The sequence below is a fragment of the Macaca fascicularis genome, chromosome 17 (genome assembly GCF_037993035.2).
Source record: "Macaca fascicularis isolate 582-1 chromosome 17, T2T-MFA8v1.1".
Classification (NCBI taxonomy): domain Eukaryota; kingdom Metazoa; phylum Chordata; class Mammalia; order Primates; family Cercopithecidae; genus Macaca; species Macaca fascicularis.
The window spans coordinates 100,944,441-100,968,709 of NC_088391.1; the positions used below are offsets into that span (position 1 = coordinate 100,944,441).

The 24,269-nt window shown below is 49.3% G+C and overlaps 1 protein-coding gene across 1 annotated transcript in view; it reads left to right on the forward strand.

Annotated features, from left to right (window-relative positions):
* Positions 1 to 24,269, forward strand: part of COL4A2 (collagen type IV alpha 2 chain) — a 202,120-nt gene that overhangs the window by 36,106 nt on the left and 141,745 nt on the right. Inside the window, exon 4 of the mRNA XM_005586239.4 lies at positions 18,500 to 18,580. Within this exon, the coding sequence (XP_005586296.3) occupies positions 18,500 to 18,580 (81 nt within the window). The remainder of the gene's footprint in view (positions 1 to 18,499; positions 18,581 to 24,269) is intronic.

Here is a 24,269-nt window from a genome sequence, read left to right on the forward strand (position 1 = left end):
GGAGCCAGGCACTATCTTCACCTCTTCCCATGGGTTAATCTCGTTTTATCCTAACAGCAACCCCAGGAGGAAGGAACGGTGAGTTCTACCCATTTTTTAAATGAGGGCACTGCAGGGCATGTGGGATGAGCATTCCTCACAAGACCACCCACAAAACACTGACCTGGAGCCCAGGCACCCTCGGTCCAAAGCAAATCAAGTTTCTCGCAAACACAGTGCCATTCAGAACAAACCATATCTGCAGCACTGGAGACCCGCACACCCAGCTGGAAGCTTAGGGCAGGGCAAAGGCACAAGACAGGATCAGAGCACTCTGCAGCCCAGGAAGAACCCATCTTCTTGCAAACACTCCAGATTAAGCTTAAAAAGGCTAGAAAAGTCAACTGTCTTCATGCACTGGTATAGGAGAGTAGGGTAGAACTGGCTTCTAAGATTTCACACTCAGGACACTCTAAAAATTGTGCTCAAACCTAAAAATGTGTGCATGCTAATTCTGAATTAGCCTTATTGACAGAGGTTAGCGTCCAAAAACTTGGTCTAACCTAGTCCGGGGAACATGCAATCTTTGTAGCTTGATACTGCAATGACTGTGGTCTCTGACTGTGCATCAAACACAAGAATTAAAATCTCAACAACCTACTGAGGGGCAGAGAGGAGTGGGATTGAAAATCCACTGTTGGAATATCCAGGTGGATAATCCACTGCCAAATAACGGAGTGCTGCCTGCGCCTGTCCGTACTCAATGGGTGCTCTCTTCTCCTGGCCCCAGGAGTAGGCGTCTGCTATGACTTAGAGCAGATTTTATGCACAGACCTTCCTCCAGGCAAAGGAAAAACTACTGAGTGTGAGTTCACAGCAAAGGCATCCTCTATCCTTGCTGATGTGGGAAGACATAGGTATACGCCGTCTGAAAGCTGCCAGGTGTGACTCACTTGGCAGCGTACCTCCAAGAGAAAGGGCGGGGCTGAAGTGCAGAAATTCTAACCCAGAAGCCAGGCCAGCAGACAGGTAAAGTGGCTGTAGCGTGGGTGTGGTGCTGCCCATGGCCCCGGGGACTTTGATGGTCACGTTTGCAAAGATAAAGCTGCAGACACCTGAGGCTGAGCCTGCCTGGGCGGTGCAGCGCTGCTCTGTGTGCCGGTGCAAACCGGGACCTTCCTTGCCTAGACCAGCCTTCACCAACCAGAACAGAAATCTTATTGTGTTCTGAAAAAGGATTGCTGGATCTCTTTCATTTCATGCTTTTCAGATTTCTTTTCTCCCAAATTTAGCACAGAGGGCGGGTTTTGAACGGAACTCTCAAACTGAATGTACTTTTCTGGAATAAATAGCTTCAAGAGATGGAGCCACTCTGTTTCTTACAAACAGTGCAAAATATTTACCTTAGACCTATATGCCAGTACTAACAACATACACATTTTCATTCATTGCCAAAGAATACCAAGAACTGGCATGCCATATAAATAATTAAAATTTAGTGTAGATAATGTGTGAGGTAATGCTTATATTAGATGATGTCTCGGTGGACTCTCTCCCTAACTGAGCAGAACAAAAACAACATAGCTCACAAATATGTAAGGGCATTTATTCTAAATGTAACATGTAAAACTCTTCACTGCGTGTGCACTTACAAGTCTGAAAACTCGCTTCTAACTATGATTACATTGATGGCCTCTTGAACAAGAGTTAAAAACTCCTTGTAACTTGTTCTTCTCAAGACGGAGACAGAACAAAATCCCTACAGCGATTAAAAGGACGACATGACAAATAGCCTTCATTAAACATGGTCTTTTATGCAGCCAATTTTCTTATTATTAGTTATTTGGTGACAACATGACATTTAAATGAGTAGCCAATGAGAGAATATTGAAGTAGGCTGTTTGTTACAGCACATTTCCTCTAACTCATACTTGCTGATAGGTAATTGGAACAGAAGAGAATGATGTCAGTATGAGATGGAAGTCACGTTAGTTCATGCATGACGTTTTTCCCAGCGTGGTGTTTGCCCCACTGAGTAACAGGGTAGCTGAAGGGTAAGTAGAAGAATACACATCAGCACAGCAAACTGTCAAGGAATGAAATGCTGTAGAGACTCCCAAGCCCCAGTATTCTCTCTCTTGCCTTGCTCAGGCCGCATAGTCTCCTCAGAAATGCTTTCTCCACGGCTCTTCCCAATCTTTGGTTGTCCTGTCCTTGCTCTCTGCAACATAGCAGTGTTAGCACTTCCTTACACCCCCTTCTGTAAAGCTACGCTGTCACTTTTCTTTAAGATAAAGTGCTTTATGTACTGCAGTATTTCTTTGCTTGGGAAGTTAACATGGCTATTAAACTGTGCTATTATTTTTATCAGGATTGTTACCAATTTCATTAAGGCCCTAGTTACAAAGTTGCATTGGTATTGAGTGGTCTGCCCCAGCTCTCTTCTTCCCATGGACCTCGGTGGTTTGGTGTGTGGTTTTGCAGAGTATGAGAATGTTTGAGAAACAGTCATATACTGTGTTACAGCAGAAATGCCTGTTCTTAAAAAGAATGGGTGGGGACTCGATGTGAATCAGTGTGATTTGACTGTCTTCTTCCCAAGGTGAGTAGCTGGTGTGTTGAGTGGGTCTCGACTGCACTGACAAGGAAGGTGAGGGTATGGAGGACATTCCAAGCTGAAGGAACAGCGTGTACAAAGGCAAGTTCTTTGCGAGGATGGAACCCCGGAGGTGTTCATACTCCATGCATTGAAAATCCTCACATTCCCTCAGCACGTGAAATATGTGATTAAGCATTCGGCTGTAGTTGAAAGAAAAAGAGACTTTGAAAGTGGAGGGAACAGTGGATGCAGGGGAGCAGAACCCCAGTTGGCGAGTCTCGGGAGAAGTGAAGTCTGCTATTCCTGGGAAGCAGTGGGGTGGAGGAATCAGAGGACAGCAGATGCTGGCTCCACACCCTCACCTTCCCTGTCAGTGCAGTTGAGACTCTCTCAAACACAGCAGCCACTCTCCTGGTGAAGAAGAAAGTCAGACTCACATTGATTCACATCTTGTCCCCACCTGTTCTTTTTTTTTTTTTTTTTTTTTTTTTTTTTTGAGACGGAGTCTCGCTCTGTCACCCAGGCTGGAGTGCAGTGGCCAGATCTCAGCTCACTGCAAGCTCCGCCTCCCGGGTTCCCGCCATTCTCCTGCCTCAGCCTCCCGAGTAGCTGGGACCACAGGCGCCGCCACCTCGCCCGGCTAATTTTTTTTGTGTGTTTTTAGTAGAGACGGGGTTTCGCCGTGTTAGCCAGGATGGTCTCAATCTCCTGACCTAGTGATCCGCCCGTCTCGGCCTCCCAAAGTGCTGGGATTACAGGCTTGAGCCACCGCGCCCGGCCCCCACCTGTTCTTTTTAACCCGATGTGGTCTCTCGACTAAAGGGTCAATACCAGAAGCACCCAGCTAGCTAAGTACCCACCTAGCCAGCCGTTAGTGATTGACAAAAACATGAAGGGTGGCCATCTATATTAAGGGTAGAGAAGGAGAGGGGGTAAGGGAAGGTGGTTTCTGGCAATGGACCATTGGCAGACCCCCAGCTGCTGTGTGGGACAGAAGTCACATGACTCAGATAGCAACACCCGGGCTCCCATCTTGTTCCGTCTCATCTGTGCCTGGGCAGGTGTACCTGTGTACAGGGGGACCACCTTCTGCAAGGTAGCTGGGGTGCGTGTTCGTTCTCAGAATAGTGCCACCTGTGTGTCCACTTCATAATGACATCAAGAAGATAGGCTTTGGGATCCTGCCCACACCCAGCTCCGGGGTGCTGCTGATGTATCCAGGCAGTCCCAGCCAGGATCCTGGGTTGCCTCCGTCACCACAACCAGGGAGCCGGGAACCGGCCGTGAAGGCCAGTGAGAGGCGAATTTGGACATGGGGAGCTCTCCTGGGGTACCGAAGGAGCAGCATCAAAATACTTGAAAAGAAAGAGAACTCTTTCTCGCTTGAGGCTTTTGAGGTGTGTTTCGTGTGTAACTCAAAGCCTTGGGAATCTGAGGCAGAAAGTCATTTAAGATTAACTTTTGGAATCCAGTGAATAAGACCCTATTCAAAGGAGAATTTAGCCGTGGGTTAATAAATACATCTAAATTGCAATGAAAATAAATCTTCAGCAGTCTTAGCCACTGATCCCGTAGTCACCACAGACAGTATAAGGAGCAGTGGCTATGGCAGGGGTAATGGAACAGATTTCAGGAAGTAACTCAGATTGAGAGAAGCAGGGGCACCAGAACTCTAAGTGACCAAGACATTCGAAGACAGGCAAGGAAACCTTCAAATGAAGGCAACTCATACTTCGACGGGCACCCTCCAGTGCTCTGAGATGGAAATTGCCTGCATTTCAGTGCCCTGTTCTGTGGCTCCAGCACCCTGCTGTATGCCCACTGCAAAGGCTGCTTGTCACATGTGCTGCCCAGCTCAACCCGGCCCCTGTGGTCGCTGTCCTGTCTCCCTGACTCCTGATGACGGCCCCACGCCCGTGTCCACACCCTGGGTGTTTGCTGTGTAGGTTCCAGGCTTCTAGACCAGATGACTCAAGATGAGGCACCCGTGAGTCTCCACCCAGCACCTAATAAAACCACCCAATAAATGAGGGCTCAGCTCCTCCCTGGGTGAAGGCCAGGGTGCTCTGTTGACCAAGGGGAGGTCATGAAAGAATGGAGAGGGCTGGCTCTGCACAGAGCCTCATCCTCTGCGCTTATCATGGCTCACTGCCAAGTGCGAACACCTGGGTCCACGCCTCCGCATGCTGGGCCGTTGTGCACGCCTGCCTTCCTCGCTGGTGAGGAGGCACATCTCAGCGCTGCTTTTTGCCTCTAGAAGGGCACTGAGTGTGAATTCTGAAGAAGTGGCCAGGGCAGGGGACGTGTGTCAGGAAATGCCAAGCCCCCTGTCCTAGCTCAGCCAGATGGCCCACCTGTCTTCACCTGAGGCCAGGCCCACCCATGCTCTGAGATCATCTCTAGCCCAGGACGACGTATTTCCAAGGCAGCGTTGGCTCAGACTACATTGTCTGGGCTTCAGCTCTCAGTCACGTGTCAGGAGTCTAGGCCGGGGAGCCGGGTGTTGGTGACCCTTCAGCTGCAAAGGCTCATGGGGCTGAATTACATCCCCAAACCCTCACAGTTGCCCTGCGGAAGGGTGCCCTCATCCTCCCTTTGTGCAGGAGATGCTGTGGCTCTGAAGGACCAGTCACTTCTCTGCCTAAACTCTGCCCTTTGTCTTGCCCTTTGCCACATCATTCATGTTCCCGGTCGGCCCCTCACACCTGCTCTTCAGCTTCCCAGGTTCTCAGCAGTTCCCACCTGGGGCCCCGCCCGCCGTTCCTCCACTGTCATTCAGCCTGCTTTAAATGTCTCAGGATGACTAATGTCACTGGGATGAGTTCTGGCCCTGGTCTTTGGCCCACCACACACTGCATGCCCTGGCAGTCAAATTCCTGACTTCTTTTTTTTTTTTTGAGCCAGTCCTGCCCATCAGGACCCAAGCTCCAGCACTGAAGTACAGCTGTCAGAGGTGGCCCTGCCGATAGCACGCTGTGTGTGGAAAACACCAGACGTTAAGCTGCCTGAGGAGAAATGGAAGGTGGCCCAGTTGGCCAGTCATTGCTTGTTAAAATGTATAGGTGTGCAGATAGGAAAACACGGGGCTTGTTGCTGGTGACTCACGGGAGGGCACCGAACGTCATGCCTCCTGGTTATGTCTTGCCGCCGTGTTGAACCAGGACGGGGAATGATCCCATTCCTCAGGTATTCGTCTGGGACACAGTAAAGGATCGCTTCCAGACAGGAAGGACGTCTGTCCTCCTAAAGAGTGTCTAGCCCGACTCTTGTTGAACTACTCTCATTTCTTTCTGGTTCTCCTGTTCCAGATACACAGCCTGAGCTCCTCCTTCCTTCTCTGAGTCTCCCAGTTCCATGAGGACGCACTGACGCAGTCCTAACTGCTGGCACTCACTGGCACTCCATCATTGTATGTGGGGGAGCACCCCATCCTTCAGGCATTTCACCATCTCGAGCTGGTGACTAGTTCAAGCCCATTCTGTAGAGTGAACACATTTATTTAGGATGCCCTTGAAGTACTGTTAAACAAAGGAAGCTGAATTGGCTGACTTTTCTGCCCGGCATATGGAGGAGAAGGATTTGTTCTGGGTGGTGCAGTTGTGACCTGCACTTCCTCTTCCATATACCTTGCCCTGCTAATACCATGTTGGAATTATTTCCTTAATTTCTAAAGCTGCATGTGCGGAAATGGCTTATATTTCCTGTTTTGATAAACTAATAGAACTTTACTGAGAACCTTGTTCCCGAATTGGCTTTCTTTTCTTTTGGCCTCTTTTTTGATTAAAATAATAATTCTAAAAGTCCGGCTTGACTGGACTTGTGTCAAAGATGAAGAATTGTATAGATTTTTTTTTTTTGCCTTGAAATGTTAACTTTTTAGCTTTTAAAAAGATGATAGCTTTTTAACAATAGGCAATGTTGATCTTGTATGTCACTTGGCGTGGGTTATTCAGTATTCCTCTCTGGAGGGAATTTGGGTTAGATGCTGGGCACAATCCAGTTGTCAACTATCTGTAAATTCCCTTCAGAGGATGGCTCTTGTTGGCTGGAGGTAAATTGGCTTAAAAAGACTTCCTTGGACAAGAAGTTTCTTGGAACATGTAGAGGACAAAATATTCTTTGTTTTGGGACAGATGAGTTTTGTTCTTGCAACTTCATATAACTCGATTACTGCTTATTTTCTATGTGCAAGCTGAGAACAATCACCAGCATTTTTTTTTCATTCATCTACATGGCATCCACTTTAGACGATACTCATGTCTGCAGAGGGCTGGGTGCATTCCCATGGTTTGTTCCCTTGCTATACGTTGACAGTTTGCAGTGGTAGTAGAGAAATAGCTAGTCTCAAAGAGTTTACATTGTTTATATGTTTTGTTTTCTGGCATTCAGGTTGTCACTTAAACCTATTTTTTTGGTGTCCTAAATATAAGGACCAATCTGCCATGAAGAGGAGTGACCTTGGGCAGTTTTCTCCACGTTTGGAGATGGGGCCATTCCTCAGACATCTACCGGGGAGGACCCTCTTTTCCCAGGTGGCAAAGGAAAGGCTCTCCCTCCGCCTGGTGGCACAGGATCCTGGTGAAGGCAACATGATACTCTCTTCTCACTGTCATTGGGTCACTCACAGAAGAGCCAGGGCAGCAACCGGGGGGGACCGGATGTCCTCTTAATCCTGCAGCTGCCATTCTTGATCTCTGCTCCAACTCCACTGAATCCCATTGATAAATGACGGTCTCTGCTGGCAGCCAGGGAGCCGGTGACTCCAAGCAAGAAATTCTCCACTCGATCTTGATAGGAGCCTGGTTCAAGAAACTAGAACCTGGTTTTCCTTAAAGGGTTCCATGACGTTTCTTCTTCCAGAGGTAAAAGACTCACCAAGGAATCTAGATTGTACATCTAGAGGGATTTGATGTCTGTGGTAAATCTATCCATGCAAACAGATGGATTTTCATATCTTCTTTTTTTTTTTTTTTTTAAATTGAGACTCAGTCTCACTCTGTCACCCAGGCTACAGTGCAGTAGCACGGTCTCGGCTCACTGAAATCTCCATTTCCCAGGTTGAAGTGATTCTTGTGTCTCAACCTCGTGAGTAGTTGGAATTACAAGCGTGAGCCACTGTGTCCAGCTAATTTTTGCATTTTTAGTAGAGACAGGGTTTCACCATGTTGGCCAGGCTGGTCTTGAACTCCTAACTTCAAGTGATCCACTGCCTAGGCTTCCCAGAGTGCTAGGGTTACAGGCGTGAGCCACCACACCCGGCCCCGTTTTCACATCTTTCTAAATGTAATGATGGAGTCTTAAATAAGACTCCAAGGAAGAGAATTCCCATGTAAGAAGTCAACCAAGAAATCCCTCGCCCAAAGATTCCCATTCTGCACCTGGAAAAAATGTCTGTTGCATTCCATTGAGTAGAATGTAATCTAAAGCTTTTGGAAAACACATCTTAGCCTTTACATACACTGCCTACTGGCTCCTTAACGTTTCCAATTCCTGTAGTTTTGAATTGGCACGGCAATGCTGGCTACCAGTTTCAGAAGAGGAAAAAGAAGAGCTCTAGAAGGATATTTTGAATTTTAAAAGAATAGAAAGAGAGAACTACATTTTTTTTTTGCATTTGGAGGAATTAGAGGTTCAGTGACTGAGTCCTCAGGGCTTGGAGCCGCCCCAGATGCAGCGCAGGTCACAAAGGTCAAAGCAAGGTCCAAAGGCCATCACTTTACTAGGACAGACAGGCCAGGGGTCCACTGAGTCATGGAACATGCTGAATCTGTAACAAATCCTACCTTCTATTGCACCCAGGGTGATGGTTCAGTGGTTTCCAGCTTTCTTGCTATCTCTAGACAAAGCCTGTTTTCACAATGCCCGTCCGACCACCCAGCGTAGGGCTTTGCAAACCTCAGTGTGCTAACCTGGAAGTCATGCTAGAAAGTAGGTTCTGCTCCAAGAAAGGTGGGGTGGGGCCTGCATTCCTCACTAGCTCCAGGGTGATGCTGATAGGGCCTGTCCACACAGCGCGCTTGCCATGGCGGGGGCCAGCTGGGAGAGCAGCTGCCCTTCAGACAAGCACTCGTGACCTCTTTGACTTTGTGTCTAAGTCCCTGCCTCTGATCAGTATTCCTCTCTCTCTCCCTCTTATTCCCTCGCGTTTTATTTGTGGTGCGACTTCCAGGTAAATCTTCCTCAAACTCTCTATCCAGTGTCTTCTTTGCTACCTGCTCTCTCTCTTGTTTCTTTCTTTCTTTCCTTTTATTTTTTCTTTTTGAGATAGGGTCTTGCTCTGTTGCCCAGCCTGGAGTGCAGTGGCACAATCTCAGCTCACTGCAACCTCCACCTCCCAGGCTCAAGCCATCTTCCCACCCTAGCCCTCCAAGCAGCTTGGACCACAGGCGTGCACCACCATACTCAGCTATTTTTTTTTTTTTTTTTTTTTTTGGTACAGACAGAGTTTTGCCTTGTTACCCAGGCTGGTCTTGAACCCCTGAGCTCAAGCGATCTGCCTGCCTTGGTCTCCCAAAGTGCTGGGATTACAGGCGTGAGCCCCCGCACACAGCCTTCTCTCCTGCTTCTTTGCTGCTTGTGACTCTCTCTCCTCCCTTGACAGCATGGGTTTTGTCCCTATGAACTGGTGCAAGAATGGCCCGTCCTTCATCTCTTCCTTGCAGCTCAGAGACTTTCAAGTCTACTGTACTTCTTAGGTTTAAGCTGCTTTGGACTCTCTTATTTCCTAATATTTATAATTCACATTTATTTTCCATGACTATTCCTTTTGGTTCCACAACACTAAAGGTGTCAAGAGCTTACAATATCAGACTTAGCAGCCCCTTCCCTTTGTCTACAGTGCCTCTGCCAGCTTCTTTAATTCCTTTATCTTTCTTGAAGAAGCAGATAAGTCCAATGGGGTCTGGCCTCCAGGTTGGTGTGTGATGAGATAGTTGGCAAGGTTTGCTGAGAGAAGTCATGATTCATCCCCCTAGGCAAACTCCTTCCATGATTTGGAATTTAGGTCTGAAGTTTCCTGGCCATGCGCCTGGGAAGCCACTGAGCTGGCTGTCAGCTGAGTGGGGACTAAGGATGTTCAACTGTGGGTACCGAAAGCGGCACTAGATTGAAGGAGAGCCCTGAGCTGCACGTTGGGGTGCACAGCAGTGTTGGAGCATCCTGAAAGTCATAGGAAGAATGGGCTTCAAGTCACTGCAGTCAGGATGGTCCTGATTCCCTGATGATGATCATGATGATGATGATGACGATGATGATGGCATGAAGTTGGTGCCCTCCCAGGCCTGGAGGTTAGGGGTAGCCAGTCTGTCTCTGCTTTCCAGCTGTGAGAGCTTCAGGCTGTCAGGCAGGGAGGTTGGCCTTCGGGGGTAGGCATAGAAGGAGTAGTGGAGCATAGCAGAGCCCTAGGGCACAGGCCTGAGCACAGCCAGTCCTCTCTGTGAACACGATAACACAATACTTAAGGACCCACACTGTTCCTTATTTGCTCTCTAACCATCCTCTTCTTCGCAGCTCTTACCAGAATTTAAATTATGTGGGTTTAGTTTGTTTACTTATTTCACCTTCTTGTCTACTTGGTCACCTGCCACAGGGCAGGAACAATGTCTAATCTGCCCCCTGCTGTATACCCAGAGCCCAGCACAGTGCATGGCTCAGAGGCAATTCACATCAGTGATCGTGAGTGAATGAATTTGTAAAGTGAAAGGTGGATGAAGGACCTCCCAGCCCCTTGCCCCTTGTCATGTTACTTTGGAATTGGGGATGTGAGGTGTCCTCTCACTGGTGTAGTTGAAGGAAGGTGCAGGATACGGTTCAGGTTCCTTGGTGGTCCCAAGTTCCCTGGGTAGGGAGGTTCTGTGTGCCTATGAGGAGGTAAGAGTCAGGCATTCTCCCGGGAGTGGGGTGCCCCCACCAGCTTTCTCAGGCCTTCTGGAGAACTGGTCCCACCGGGCCTTGAGTCCTTTCCTGCCTTGGGGTGAAGGACACCCAGACAACCACAGGAGTTTGGCCAGCAGGACTGAACGGCTGTAGCATGCCCCAAGAGCCCGGAGCACGTTCCACACCTACAGTGGGAGCTGCAGGAGCCTCCTGGCCCTGGGAGCTTCAGAGGGGTCCGCAGCCAGGCACACCTGCAGGGGGCCTCAGTGAGAGCTAGACATTGGAATTGCTCTACACAATTGCTGCCTTGGAAATTCAGACTTGAAATGAGAAATCAATGGAGGATTGAATTGATGTTTCTTTTATGAGTCTGTGATTGTTGTAAAAAGAGGCATGTCAAGTGCTTGGTGAGACCCATGAAGGATTCTCTAAAAAACACTGAGGCGAACCAGACCTTATAGGGAAAAACGGGCCTCATGGAGACTGAAGTTACAAACATGGACCAGGGCCAGTGTTTATCATGAAGGGGGTGAACAGAGATTTGAGGAGGGTGCAGAGCGGGAGGAAACTCATCATTTTTATTAAGGAGTTGACAAGAATAGGATCGCGTCTTGTCTTTGACTTGCGTTAAGCAGTAAAAGGAAGGGATAGGCTGGAGGGCTGGGAGCAGGGTGGCGGCAGGTACGTGCAGTCAGTATGCCTCTGCTGGAGGGAGTGGCCAGGCCACAGACATGGGACCCCACATAGCAGTTCTCACACTCCTCATGTGAGGTCCTCAGGAAGGCATTCGTGTCTCGAGACTGTTTCAGAGACCCATATCTTCTCAGGGGAATGCCAAGGCTCAGGTCAGAGACTTGTTCAGTTTTTAAGAGACTGTCTGGAGCACACACCCTGCCCTAATAAGTCAATATTTCTGTTCCTCCTGGAGGCCTGACATTCCAAAGTGTGGTAGTTCGGGCTCTTGTAGATGTTGGAATTCCTAAGAGTCTCTCTGGAGGACAGGTAAGATGTCAGTGGGAACACACATACACACATGCACGTGCATGTGTGCACACACGGCTAGCATGTCCATGGAAACTGCCTTGGCTTGGAATGAGCAGGGCTGCCTCTCAATGAGGTATTCCTTCCCTCACCATACAGCACCGGAGCCATCGCTATGTGTAGAGAAGTGTTACTGGGAGGTATCTTAGTCAGCCTACAAGCCCTAGTTCCAAAAGTAAGAATGCATCATTCAGTTTTGAGTGGGTTATGAATAACTTGCTACAACTAAATACAGTGAATATCCTCAACCTAGAATAAGGAGTCTGTTAGATCAATTTGAAACCATTAAAATCACTTCAACCTTTCATTTATATAGAAGGATTTGGCAAGTAGCTTTAAAATCAAAATTAAAAATAGCATGGGAAACAGCAGATGGAGAATATGAGTTGATGCTTTACCCTATAGACCCAGGAGGCCCGCCTGCCCTTCCCAGACAACTGGCCAGTGAATTATTGGGTCAACTGAGGACCTCTGCCAAGCGCCTGTCCATGCTTCCCTCGTGTGTAGTAAAAGGCATGAATGCACCAGTCCATCTAGACTTGAGCTTTGGTGCTAAACTTTCTGGCTTAGTGTGGAGTCGGATTTCTAGAAATCACATATTCAAATCATGGGATTTATGAGCCCCATTACAGATAAACATTGAAGCCATTAAAAAATTGGCAAATACCTAGGATCCTATTTTAAGGGCATGAGAGGATTTTATATATGTTTACTTTTACACCATAAACTCCAGCTGCCTCATTACCTCACTGAAGACAAAAAGATAAAAAGATAACTGAAAAGAAATGTGAAAGGCTTTCAAGGTACTGTTTTGTCTAAAGGATTTGGGACTTTCCAACTTTTGGGTTTTTTTTTAAATAGTAGCGACTGATGCATCAGATACTATATTAGGTAAAGAATTATAAGAAGAACGTAAAATGTGAAACTCTCAAATGAGACTTCTCTAGTAGAAAATTGTTAGTTAAAAGAAAAAAAGCAAAATTACCCATACAAAAGGAATGTGGAGTCATTGCTGGGACCCAAGGCCAACTCTGGCCAGCAGGTTTTGGGTCAGAAGCTTGCGTGTCCTGCCCACCTGCCCTGGACTGTCTGGAAGACTCTGCTGGGTGGGAGTGGCAGAATGGGCCTGGCCATGCCACTTCACCTCTACATGGACATTCAGCTGGTGACAGGAATGGGGAAGGTTCCAGCAGACCCGCTATCACAAAAAAACTTACAGAGGGAGTCCCCAGGTGATAGTCCCGTTTAGTCATTGAGACTTAACTCAGAAGAGAGTGAAAAGGCTGTGGTAAAATACATTTGCTTACATTGGAAAGGGTTCTGTCATCTGGTAAGTTTTACTTGCATGATAAGGTTTGAATCTGTGAACACCAGAAGCCAGCCTTGTGCAGGGTCCCTTGGGTGTGACTGTGTGATAATAGGGAGGCTCCAGACAGGCTGACAAAGGCTGGCTGAGGGTGAAAAGCTAGATTAAGATTCACCTGTGAGACACTGCTCACCTGTGTGTGTGAGGGATGGCTGCACTAGCTTACCTGTGGGGGAGGGCTGTACTAGCTCACCTGTGTGTGTGGGGGGGAGGGCTGCAGTAGCTCACCTGTGTGTGTGGGGTGGAGGGCTGTACTAGCTCACCTGTGTGTGTGGGGTGGAGGGCTGTACTAGCTCACCTGTGTGTAGGGGAGGGCTGTACTAGCTCACCTGTGTGTGGGGGGGGAGGGCTGGACTAGTTCACCTGTGTGTAGGGGAGGGCTGCACTAGCACACCTGTGTGTGGGGGAGGGCTGCACTAGCTCACCTGTGTGTGGGGGAGGGCTGCAGTAGCTCACCTGTGTGTGGGGGGAGGGCTGTACTAGCTCACCTGTGTGTGGGGGGGGAGGGCTGCACTAGCTCACCTGTGTGTCGGGGGAGGGCTGTACTAGCTCACCTGTGTGTTGGGGGGGAGGGCTGTACTAGCTCACCTGTGTGTGAGGGGGGAAGGGCTGCAGTAGCTCACCTGTGTGTGTCGGGGGAGGGCTGTACTAGCTCACCTGTGTGTTTGGGGGGAGGGCTTCAGTAGCTCACCTATGTGTGGGGGGAGGGCTGTACTAGCTCACCTGTGTGTGGGGGGGGAGGATTGTACTAGCTCACCTGTGTGTGTGGGGGGAGGGCTGTAGTAGCTCACCTGTGTGTGGGGGAGGGCTGTACTAGCTCACGTGTGTGGGGGGGAGGGCTGTACTAGCTCACCTGTGTGTGTGGGGGGAGGGCTGTACTAGCTCACCTGTGTGTGTGTGTTGGAGGGCTGTACTAGCTCACCTGTGTGTGGGGGGGAGGGCTGTACTAGCTCACCTGTGTGTGTGGGAGGGCTGTACTAGCTCACCTGTGTGTGTCGGGGGAGGGCTGCACTAGCTCACCTGTGTGTGTGGGGGGGGAGGGCTGTACTAGCTCACCTGTGTGTGGGGGAGGGCTGCACTAGCTCACCTGTGTGTGTGGGGGGAGGGCTGGACTAGCTCACCATTGTGTGTGGGGGAGGGCTGTACTAGCTCACCTGTGTGTGTGGGGGGAGGGCTGTACTAGCTCACCTGTGTGTGTGTGGGGGAGGGCTGCACTAGCTCACCTGTGTGTGTGGGGGAGGGCTGTACTAGCTCACCTGTGTGTGTGGGGGGAGGGCTGTACTAGCTCACCTGTGTGTGGAGGGGAGGGCTGTACTAGCTCACCTGTGTGTGTGTGGGAGGGCTGTACTAGCTCACCTGTGTGTGTAGGGGAGGGCTGTACTAGCTCACCTGTGTGTGTGGGGGAGGGCTGTACTAGCTCACCTGTGTGTGGAAGGGAGGGCTGTACTAGCTCACCTGTGTGTGTGGGGGAGGGCTGGACTAGCTCACCTGTGTGTGTGGGGGAGGGCTGGACTAGCTCACTTGTGTGTGTGGGGGAGGGCTGGACTAGCTCACCTGTGTGTGGGGGGGAGGGCTGGACTAGCTCACCTGTGTGTGTGGGGGAGGGCTGGACTAGCTCACCTGTGTGTGGGGGGGAGGGCTGGACTAGCTCACCTGTGTGTGTGGAGGGGAGGGCTGCAGTAGCTCACCTGTGTGGGGGGAGGGCTGCAGTAGCTCACCTGTGTGTGTGTGTTGGAGGGCTGTACTAGCTCACCTGTGTGTGGGGGGAGGGCTGTACTAGCTCACCTGTGTGTGTCGGGGGAGGGCTGGACTAGCTCACCTGTGTGTGGGGGGGAGGGCTGCACTAGCTCACCTGTGTGTGTGTAGGGGGGAGGGCTGTACTAGCTCACCTGTGTGTGTGTCGGGGGAGGGCTGCACTAGCTCACCTGTGTGTGGGGGGGAGGGCTGCACTAGCTCACCTGTGTGTGTCGGGGGAGGGCTGTACTAGCTCACCTGTGTGTGTGGGGTGGAGGGCTGTACTAGCTCACCTGTGTGTGTGGGGGGAGGGCTGTACTAGCTCACCTGTGTGTGGGGGGGCGGGAGGGCTGTACTAGCTCACCTGTGTGTGTGGGGAGGGCTGTACTAGCTCACCTGTGTGTGGGGGGGAGGGCTGTACTAGTTCACCTGTGTGTGGGGTGGAGGGCTGTACTAGCTCACCTGTGTGTGTGGGGGAGGGCTGTACTAGTTCACCTGTGTGTGGGGGAGGGCTGCAGTAGCTCACCTGGGTGTGGGGGAGGGCTGTACTAGCTCACCTGTGTGTGGGGTGGAGGGCTGTACTAGCTCACCTGTGTGTGTGGGGGAGGGCTGTACTAGTTCACCTGTGTGTGGGGGAGGGCTGCAGTAGCTCACCTGGGTGTGGGGGAGGGTTGTACTAGCTCACCTGTGTGTGGGGTGGAGGGCTGTACTAGCTCACCTGTGTGTGTGGGGGAGGGCTGTACTAGTTCACCTGTGTGTGGGGGAGGGCTGTACTAGCTCACCTGTGTGTGGGGGAGGGCTGCAGTAGCTCACCTGGGTGTGGGGGAGGGTTGTACTAGCTCACCTGTGTGTGGGGTGGAGGGCTGTACTAGCTCACCTGTGTGTGGGGTGGAGGGCTGTACTAGCTCACCTGTGTGTGTGGGGTGGAGGGCTGTACTAGCTCACCTGTGTGTGTGGGGGGAGGGCTGTACTAGCTCACCTGTGTGTGGGGGGGCGGGAGGGCTGTACTAGCTCACCTGTGTGTGTGGGGAGGGCTGTACTAGCTCACCTGTGTGTGGGGGGGAGGGCTGTACTAGTTCACCTGTGTGTGGGGTGGAGGGCTGTACTAGCTCACCTGTGTGTGTGGGGGAGGGCTGTACTAGTTCACCTGTGTGTGGGGGAGGGCTGCAGTAGCTCACCTGGGTGTGGGGGAGGGCTGTACTAGCTCACCTGTGTGTGGGGTGGAGGGCTGTACTAGCTCACCTGTGTGTGTGGGGGAGGGCTGTACTAGTTCACCTGTGTGTGGGGGAGGGCTGCAGTAGCTCACCTGGGTGTGGGGGAGGGTTGTACTAGCTCACCTGTGTGTGGGGTGGAGGGCTGTACTAGCTCACCTGTGTGTGTGGGGGAGAGCTGTACTAGTTCACCTGTGTGTGGGGGAGGGCTGTACTAGCTCACCTGTGTGTGGGGGAGGGCTGTACTAGCTCACCTGTGTGTGGGGGAGGGCTGCAGTAGCTCACCTGGGTGTGGGGGAGGGTTGTACTAGCTCACCTGTGTGTGGGGTGGAGGGCTGTACTAGCTCACCTGTGTGTGGGGTGGAGGGCTGCACTAGCTCACCTGTGTGTGTGGGGGGAGGGCTGTACTAGCTCACCTGTGTGTGTGGGGGAGGGCTGTACTAGTTCACCTGTGTGTGGGGGAGGGCTGTACTAGCTCACCTGTGTGTGGGGGAGGGCTGTACTAGCTCACCTGTGTGTGGGGGAGGGCTGTACTAGCTCACCTGTGTGTGGGGGAGGGCTGTACTAGCTCACCTGTGTGTGGGGGAGGGCTGCAGTAGCTCACCTGGGTGTGGGGGAGGGTTGTACTAGCTCACCTGTGTGTGGGGTGGAGGGCTGTACTAGCTCACCTGTGTGTGGGGTGGAGGGCTGCACTAGCTCACCTGTGTGTGTGGGGGGAGGGCTGTACTAGCTCACCTGTGTGTGTGGGGGAGGGCTGTACTAGTTCACCTGTGTGTGGGGGAGGGCTGTACTAGCTCACCTGTGTGTGGGGGAGGGCTGTACTAGCTCACCTGTGTGTGGGGGAGGGCTGCAGTAGCTCACCTGGGTGTGGGGGAGGGTTGTACTAGCTCACCTGTGTGTGGGGTGGAGGGCTGTACTAGCTCACCTGTGTGTGGGGTGGAGGGCTGCACTAGCTCACCTGTGTGTGTGGGGGGAGGGCTGTACTAGCTCACCTGTGTGTGGGGGAGGGCTGTACTAGCTCACCTGTGTGTGGGGGAGGGCTGTACTAGTTCACCTGTGTGTGGGGGAGGGCTGCAGTAGCTCACCTGGGTGTGGGGGAGGGCTGTACTAGCTCACCTGTATAGCGGGGAGGGCAGCACTGGCTCACCTGTAGAATGAAGGTTGTACTAGCTCATCTGTCGGGAGGGGAGGCCTGCGCTGAGGCCCGGCTGATCAGAAAGGGGAGAAAAGAGGGTCACTCTGATTGCCATCATCTCAAAACGTTTAATACTGTCACAGTCCGAAAGGAAGAGCTAAGGTGCTTGTCCAGTAGCCCAATCTCCAAGTCCATCTTTGATCTGAATGTTGAGATCAAGGATGAGAAACACCTTTTTGCCCCATCGGGATTGTCCATCCAGGGAACTCCCTCCGTTTCCCACTGACTCACTTAGGGCTGTATCTGCTTCTCTGAGGAAACGCTCAGTGGGGTCACCCACTTGCCTGAATAGGTCCTGAGAAAAGCCTCTTCCTGGTGTTCCTCCTCCTTTCTGAGCATAAGTATGTCTCACAGGGCGAAGGGGAAAGGAAGTGGACTTACTCTGCCAACGCCCCTCCGTTGAAGTCGAAAGTGGTATCAGTGGTGCAGGCGAGGGTTTGGCATCCCACCAGATGCACCTGCCAGTCCTGCCAGTCCCGCTTCCTCACACGGCCCTCTCTCTGATCACCATGATGTCTGTCCCGTGAGGGAGCCACCGTTTGCACCAACGCCGCCTCCTCCCCTCCATGGTGGTCCACTCCTGCCCACCTCTCTGGGTTCCTCGAAAGCATTTTCTCCAGGCGCACACTCCACATGTCCAGGCAGAAGGCAGAGCTGCTGCCCGTGCCCCGGAGTTTCTCATGCCTGCCACAGGCCTGCTCCTTCCTGATTCCTCTCTTCACATGGATCTGGATTCTGGGAATGTTCTCCTGATGCTGGAGGTCCAGGACTTTGCTTGGCATCTGGCACTTAGTGGGCACTTTTTTTTTTTTTTCTGAGACAGTCTCGTTCTGTGGCCCAGACTGGAGTGCAGTGGCATGATCTCAACTCACTGCAACCTCCACCTCCCGAGTTCAAGCGATTTTCCTGCCTCAGCCTCCTAAGCTGAGAATACAGGTGCCTGCCACCATGTCCGGCTAATTTTTGTATTTTTAGTAGGGACCGGGTTTCACCATGTTGGCCAAGATGGTCTCGATCTCCTGACCTTGTGATCCGCCCGTCTTGGCCTCCCAAAGTGCTGGGATTACAGGCGTGAGCGACCACGCCCGGCCTAGTGGGCACTATTTAAAGGCTTATTGACCATAGAATATACAGCACCAAGGGTGAACCCTGGTCTCAACTGTGGACTCTGGTGACGGTGATGCATGCGGACTCAGTGATTGTAACCAGTGTACAGGTTGGCTCCAACCTGTGCATCTTGGTGCAGGATGTCGATAGTGGGGAACTTCAGAAGTGGGAGAGACAGGGGTATATTGGAAATCTCTGGACCTTACACTCGATTTTGCTGTGCACTGAAAACTGCTCTAAAAGTTAGTCTATTTTTTAATAAAGCCTTATTGAATGTTTGGAATGAATAGTTTCAGGAGTTGGAAGGAATCTCAACAGATGCTATTTGAATACATGTCGTAGTTGGCAGTGTTTTAGGTAACTTTTCTTTGCCTTGTGTTTTACTGTTGCAGGGTGTGAAGAAGTTTGATGTGCCCTGCGGAGGAAGAGATTGCAGCGGGGGCTGCCAGTGCTACCCTGAGAAAGGTGGACGTGTAAGTCACAGCATTGCAATAAGTAATATTATCTTCCTCATACAGTCATGCCTCGCTTCACGACGGGGATACCTTCTGGGACACATGTGGCTGGACAATTTCGTCATTGCTTGAATATCCTAGAGAGTACTCACACAAACCTAGGTGGTGTGGCCTACTACACATACAGGCTATGTGATGGAACCTGTCACTCCTAGGCTACAAACCTACACGTAGGCAATTGCAACACAGTAGTATTTGTATATCTAAATGCAGAAAAGGTACAGTAAAAAGATTTAAAATGGGACTCCTGTATAGGGCGCTTACCACGAACAGAGCTTGCGGGACTTAGAAACTGCTCTGTCTGCATCAGGGAGTGAGGGGCGCGTGGATGTGAAGGCCTGGGGCGTGACTGGCACCACTGTAGACTCCGTAAACGCTGGATCTTAGGCGGCCCTAAACTTAAGTTTTCAATATTTTTCTTTCTTCAGTAATAAATTAATCTTAGTTTACTATAACTTTTTTACTTTACAAACTGTTAAACTTTTTAAACTTGTTGACTCTTTTTGTATAACACTTAGCTTAAAACACACGTCGTACAGCTGTACAAACGTGTTTTCTTTTTCTGTGTTCTTCTTCAATGATTTTTCTATTTAATTTTTGTTTTTTTACTTTTTAAACTTTTTTGTTAAAAACAAAGAAACAGACATGGAAGCTGAGGCCTACACAGGCTCAGGATGATCAGTATCACTGTCCTCCACCTTCACATCTTGTCCCACCAGAAAGTCTTCCGGGTAGTAACGCGCATGGAACCGTCTTCCCCTCTGGGAACAATGCCTTCTTCTGGACTCTTCCTGAAGCATCTGCCCGAGGCTGTTTTACACTTAGCATATAAATAGGAGTATACTCCAAAATAACGATAAAAGGTAGAGTATAGTAAATGCAGAAACCAGGGACACAGTTGCTTATCACCAAGTGTCACACACTGCATGTAACTGCATGTCCACACTCTGATGCAACCAGGAACGCAGTAGGTCTATCCACACCAGCACCGCCACAAACATGTGAGTCATGCGTTGGGCAGATCTGGTGTCATCTTAGGGGACCACTGTCTTCAGTGCAGTCTGTTGTTGACCAAAAAGTCGTGATGCGGTGCCTAATTGTACTTCCGTGTGAAATGAGAGTGTCTTAAATTGCCTGATTAAGTCATTGCATACTTTGCTAAGAAATTTAATACAATTGTATTCTCTTCCACTAGAACAAACAATAATATAATGCAAAATTGGGTCAATGTATACCACTTTCCTACAAAATTGAGAACAATTTTAATTTTCACAAGCATCTTTTCTTTCGTTCATTGTTCATTGTAAGTACATATGTGTGTTTGCATGTGTGTTTATATGTACATATATAAAGCAATGATGTTTTATACTTTTACATAAGCAAAAATGTCATAAAAATATTCTGTAAAGAAAAGCGTAATTAGTTGCATTTATACTGCAATATAGTTATACAAACTAGAGGGCACTGGCAGTTGTATCATTGCTAACAATTCTCACTTTGAAAATACTCATTCCCTGAATGTCTTTTATGTGGTCCATCTGATAGATAAGTAAGAGGAAAAAAGGGTACCCCAAATTATCACCATTACATCTGGCAGAATTTGAAATATTGCCCTAATATTGGATTTAATATTGGATTTAAAACTGATGCCTTTAAAACTGAGTCTTGGTGTTACTTGGTTTAAAAATTATTATTTATATGTGCACGTTTAAGTCCATCTTGCATCTGCGAAGGTGTAGGGAGTAGCATTTTATTTTATGACACAGCCTCCTTGCCTTTATTCTCTGGACTCATGCATCTGCCCTAGGACTCATGCTTGTCTACACCTTCGTTTGGCAAATGCCAGGTTGTCAAGGCAACTGGAAACTCTTGCCTGCATTGCCCTGTTGTTGTTGGAATCAGAAATTATAACAGCCCTTGGGTGTCCAAATGAGTTTCCCCAAGTTGAATCCTGAAGTCAGTTTCTACCGTAGCCATTCCCCATCCTTACCTGCCAGGAGGAACGACCCTCTGCTGGAGCTTGGCCTCCGGGGCTGGGGTGCGACGCCGCTGCCTCCTCTCCTGTGTCCGCTCGACAAAATCAAGCGGCCACAGTTCGTGATAGGGAACCTCTTTATAAATGCTGTCATCCTATTTGCTGACCTGTGACCGATCATTATTTCACTGTCAAAAATCACAACTGAGGAGGCTTCCTGCCCCTTGGATCAAAGCTCCCGTCTCTCCACCTGCTACGTTCATTATTAGTTGCAATTCTCAAAGCAATTGTTTTTGTTTTGGTTAAGCATTCCTCTGCCTGCAGTGGGGACTTTATGGTTTAGAAATTGCTGGTTGAAGATCATTTATCAGCACTTAACAAGGCTAAATAATTTTTAAGTTTATGGAAGCCATTTCACGAGATGTAAAATTCCCCCGGGTCCCATGCTATAGATTTTCGCAACGATGCTTCTGCTGCAGCGATGAGAATGCCTGACTGCAGACTCTCCACCCCGCAGCCCTTGACTGACTCAGCCTTATATGGGCATGGATAGAATTGGTGGTATACACGTATCTGCGAGACTAGCTGTGTGGGATGGAGTTACTGTCTAGCGGGACTCTGCATTCTTCTCCATGTCATCAGACAAACAGAACCCAAACAAACTGAGTAGAGGTGACCGGGTCTGTTCCTTTTCACTTTCTGTGATTATTTAATGCAGGATCAACATAGTAACATTTTCCATAGTGCCTTTAGGAGAATTTTATTCTTCAGCAAGCATAGCTAGTTCAGATTATTTCAATATATAATGGCATCTGCATAGCAGTGTACTGTTACGTGATGCCAGAGGTTTTTTCAATGAGGTTATTAAGAGGGGATTTCTAAGGATGCCCAAGGCTCTGTGGTTTCGTGAAGCCACAGTGCAGGCATTGAGACCTTTTTCTTTCCCAGTGTCCCTAATGAAGGAAACACCTTGAGTCTCTTTCTGTAATTTGCCAAGTAAAATGAAAGATCGACACCTTCTGGTTAATGTGATTAACATGAGTGACCCAGAACTCTGTGTGTGCTTGGCTTTCCGCCTGTTATTCAGACGGGTTATCAACACTGATCCAATTAGGCTGTGATTGGCAGCTGTGTGAAGGGTTGCACAAAAGACAGAGGCAAACGCTACCCCTGCCCCGAGGCCTGGACTGTGGGATCCACTGTGCTCACGCGGCCTGAAATCTGGTTGTACCTGTACCTCTGGGTACTGCGTGATGCTTGACACTGTCGTTTCACTGGGCCGAGACCCATGCTGCCAAGGGACCACACAGAGCCAGTCACTGGGGTGTGTTAACAATCAGCACACAGGCTGCCCTGTTAATTCAGGTGAGACCCTGGACATTCACCAATAAAGCGATAGAAATGGCTGATGATAAAAGGTAAGAAAGAGATCAGTGATGCCATTTATCATTTTCTACAGAGTATATTCCTGGAGATAGTCTCCTGTATGTTACAGGAGACATTTACCCTCAGGACTGTTGCATCTATTGTATTAAAACATTTTTAAGATAGAGTATCTATTTCAAGACTACAAATCCAGTGCATGTGGCTTAACTATTTTTTAATTAACAGATTTTCCCAAATGCGTTCTTGCAGAAGCAGAGCTCTGTCTGCCCTACGTTTGCATTGATAGTATTTTTTTGAAGTAAGATAATACATAAAAATAGCAGCTGGACAGAACTTGCTGTCGAAAGGGCTGTGTGCATAGTTTGTTCTTTCCCACAGCTTCCCCTGGGGTGACTCCCGTCTCTTTTCCCTGTGGTGCTACTGTAACAGCCCTGGAAATGCCTGGCTGCAGACTCTCCACGCCCCAGCCCTTGGCTAGCTCAGCCTTTTATGGGCATGGTACCCCAGCTCATCTGTGCATCACTATGGTGACAGCCAACATCGGAAGTTGTATGTCACTGGATAACTTTTGGACACTAAGCAGAAATCACAAGCATACTATGGATTCCAGTTCCAGATGGATTCTCATGTGACCAGTGAATGAGCTTTGGGTCAAATTTATGGAGTTTTGTTCTCTATCCTTGGGCGATGAGTGATGGACTCTCCTAGCAGGGAGAGAATTGCTTCCCGGACAGAACCACCCGGTCCCATAGATAATTCCAGCAAGCCACAGAGTTGAGGCATGAAGAGGCAAGGCGGGAGCTGTGTTCCAGCTGCTGGGCATGGCCCACTTCCCCTCCCTGGGCAGAGCTGGGAGGAGCTGAGCCAGGAGCTAGCCCATGTCCTGTAGTTCACATAGGAGCACACTGACTTCAGGAGGGAAATGGCTTCTGCAAATATCACACCCAGATTGTGGTAGAGTCCAAAACAAAACTCAAGTCTGGGGACTTAGACAAATTCTTTTTCCAGCATAGTCGTCTTTTGTGTCCGTACTCCTCTTCCAATGTGTCAGCCTAGAAGAGTGAGGCTCTCCGGGGTGCAGGGAAGAACACAGGCAGCATGAGAAGAGAGTTTCCCCTCGTTATGCAAGAGTTATGCTTCCCTAGTTAACTCTCTAACCACCTCTTCAGTTGTTTTGTGAATTAAAAAAAATAACTTTAACAAATGATCAGGACTTTATTGTTATGTGAGGGTCTGTATTTCAAATAATCTCTAGTAAGTATATTGGAATAATTATAAATTATAAGTTCTGATTCATTGGCACTGCATGTTCTCAGATTTACCCCTCCACTGAATACCAGGCAATCATCCAGACAAGGCTGCCCACCCCTAGCACCTTCCACTGCAGCCCTCCCAGGCTCAAGCAATTCTCCTGCCTCAGACCCTCAAGTAGCTGGGACTGTAGCCATGCACCACCACATCCGGTTAATTTTTGTATTTTTTTTTTTTTTGTAGAGATGGGATTTTGCCATATTGCCCAGTCTGGTCTTGAACTCCTAAGTTCAGGCAATCCGTACACCTCAGCCTCCCAAACTGCTGGGATTACAGGTGTGAGCCACCACACCCAGCCTTCTTTTTCTATTCTCTTTTCAGTTTTCTTTCTTTGTACACCATGGAGATGGAAGGCAGTTGAATGGAAAGCATCAAAGTTAGTTTCAGTTATAGAATTTCTAATAGAGTTATCAGCACCATGCAATGTAAAGGTTAATAGTATAGAAAGCAGTAGAGGGGCAGGAAGGAAATCGGAGTCAACAGAGAAGACGACTTTGCTTTGCTTGTTAACTCACCTAGAATATTGTGAAAGTCTTGGATTTTTCCAAGTAAGGTTAATTTTAGTTCATTATTTCAATAACTTAGCCAGGTTCCTGTTCCCCCCAAACATCTGATTTTTGACCATAAACTCTGATCAGATAGATTGTTTTAATTTTTTTAAGGACATCGACCTTCACAGGCCACCTCCTGTGTCCTAAGGCACTTGGTTGTTCCAGAAATTAGTAAATGTGAAGACTGGTTGGATAACTCCAACTTGTTGGGAACTAGGGAGATGGGCAGATGGCTGTGCCGCATGACCACAGGGAAAAGAGAACCCACGTTGTCAGCCCCTGAACTGCTGAGTGTAGGTCCCGACATCACTCAGCATGCATCCAAGCAGGACCCACAGTGCCCCCTGTGGCCTGGCAGCTGCAGCTGAGAGCCTGGAGACCATGCTTCCGGAAGGTTGCAATTGACAAGCTCGCTCAAGTAAGC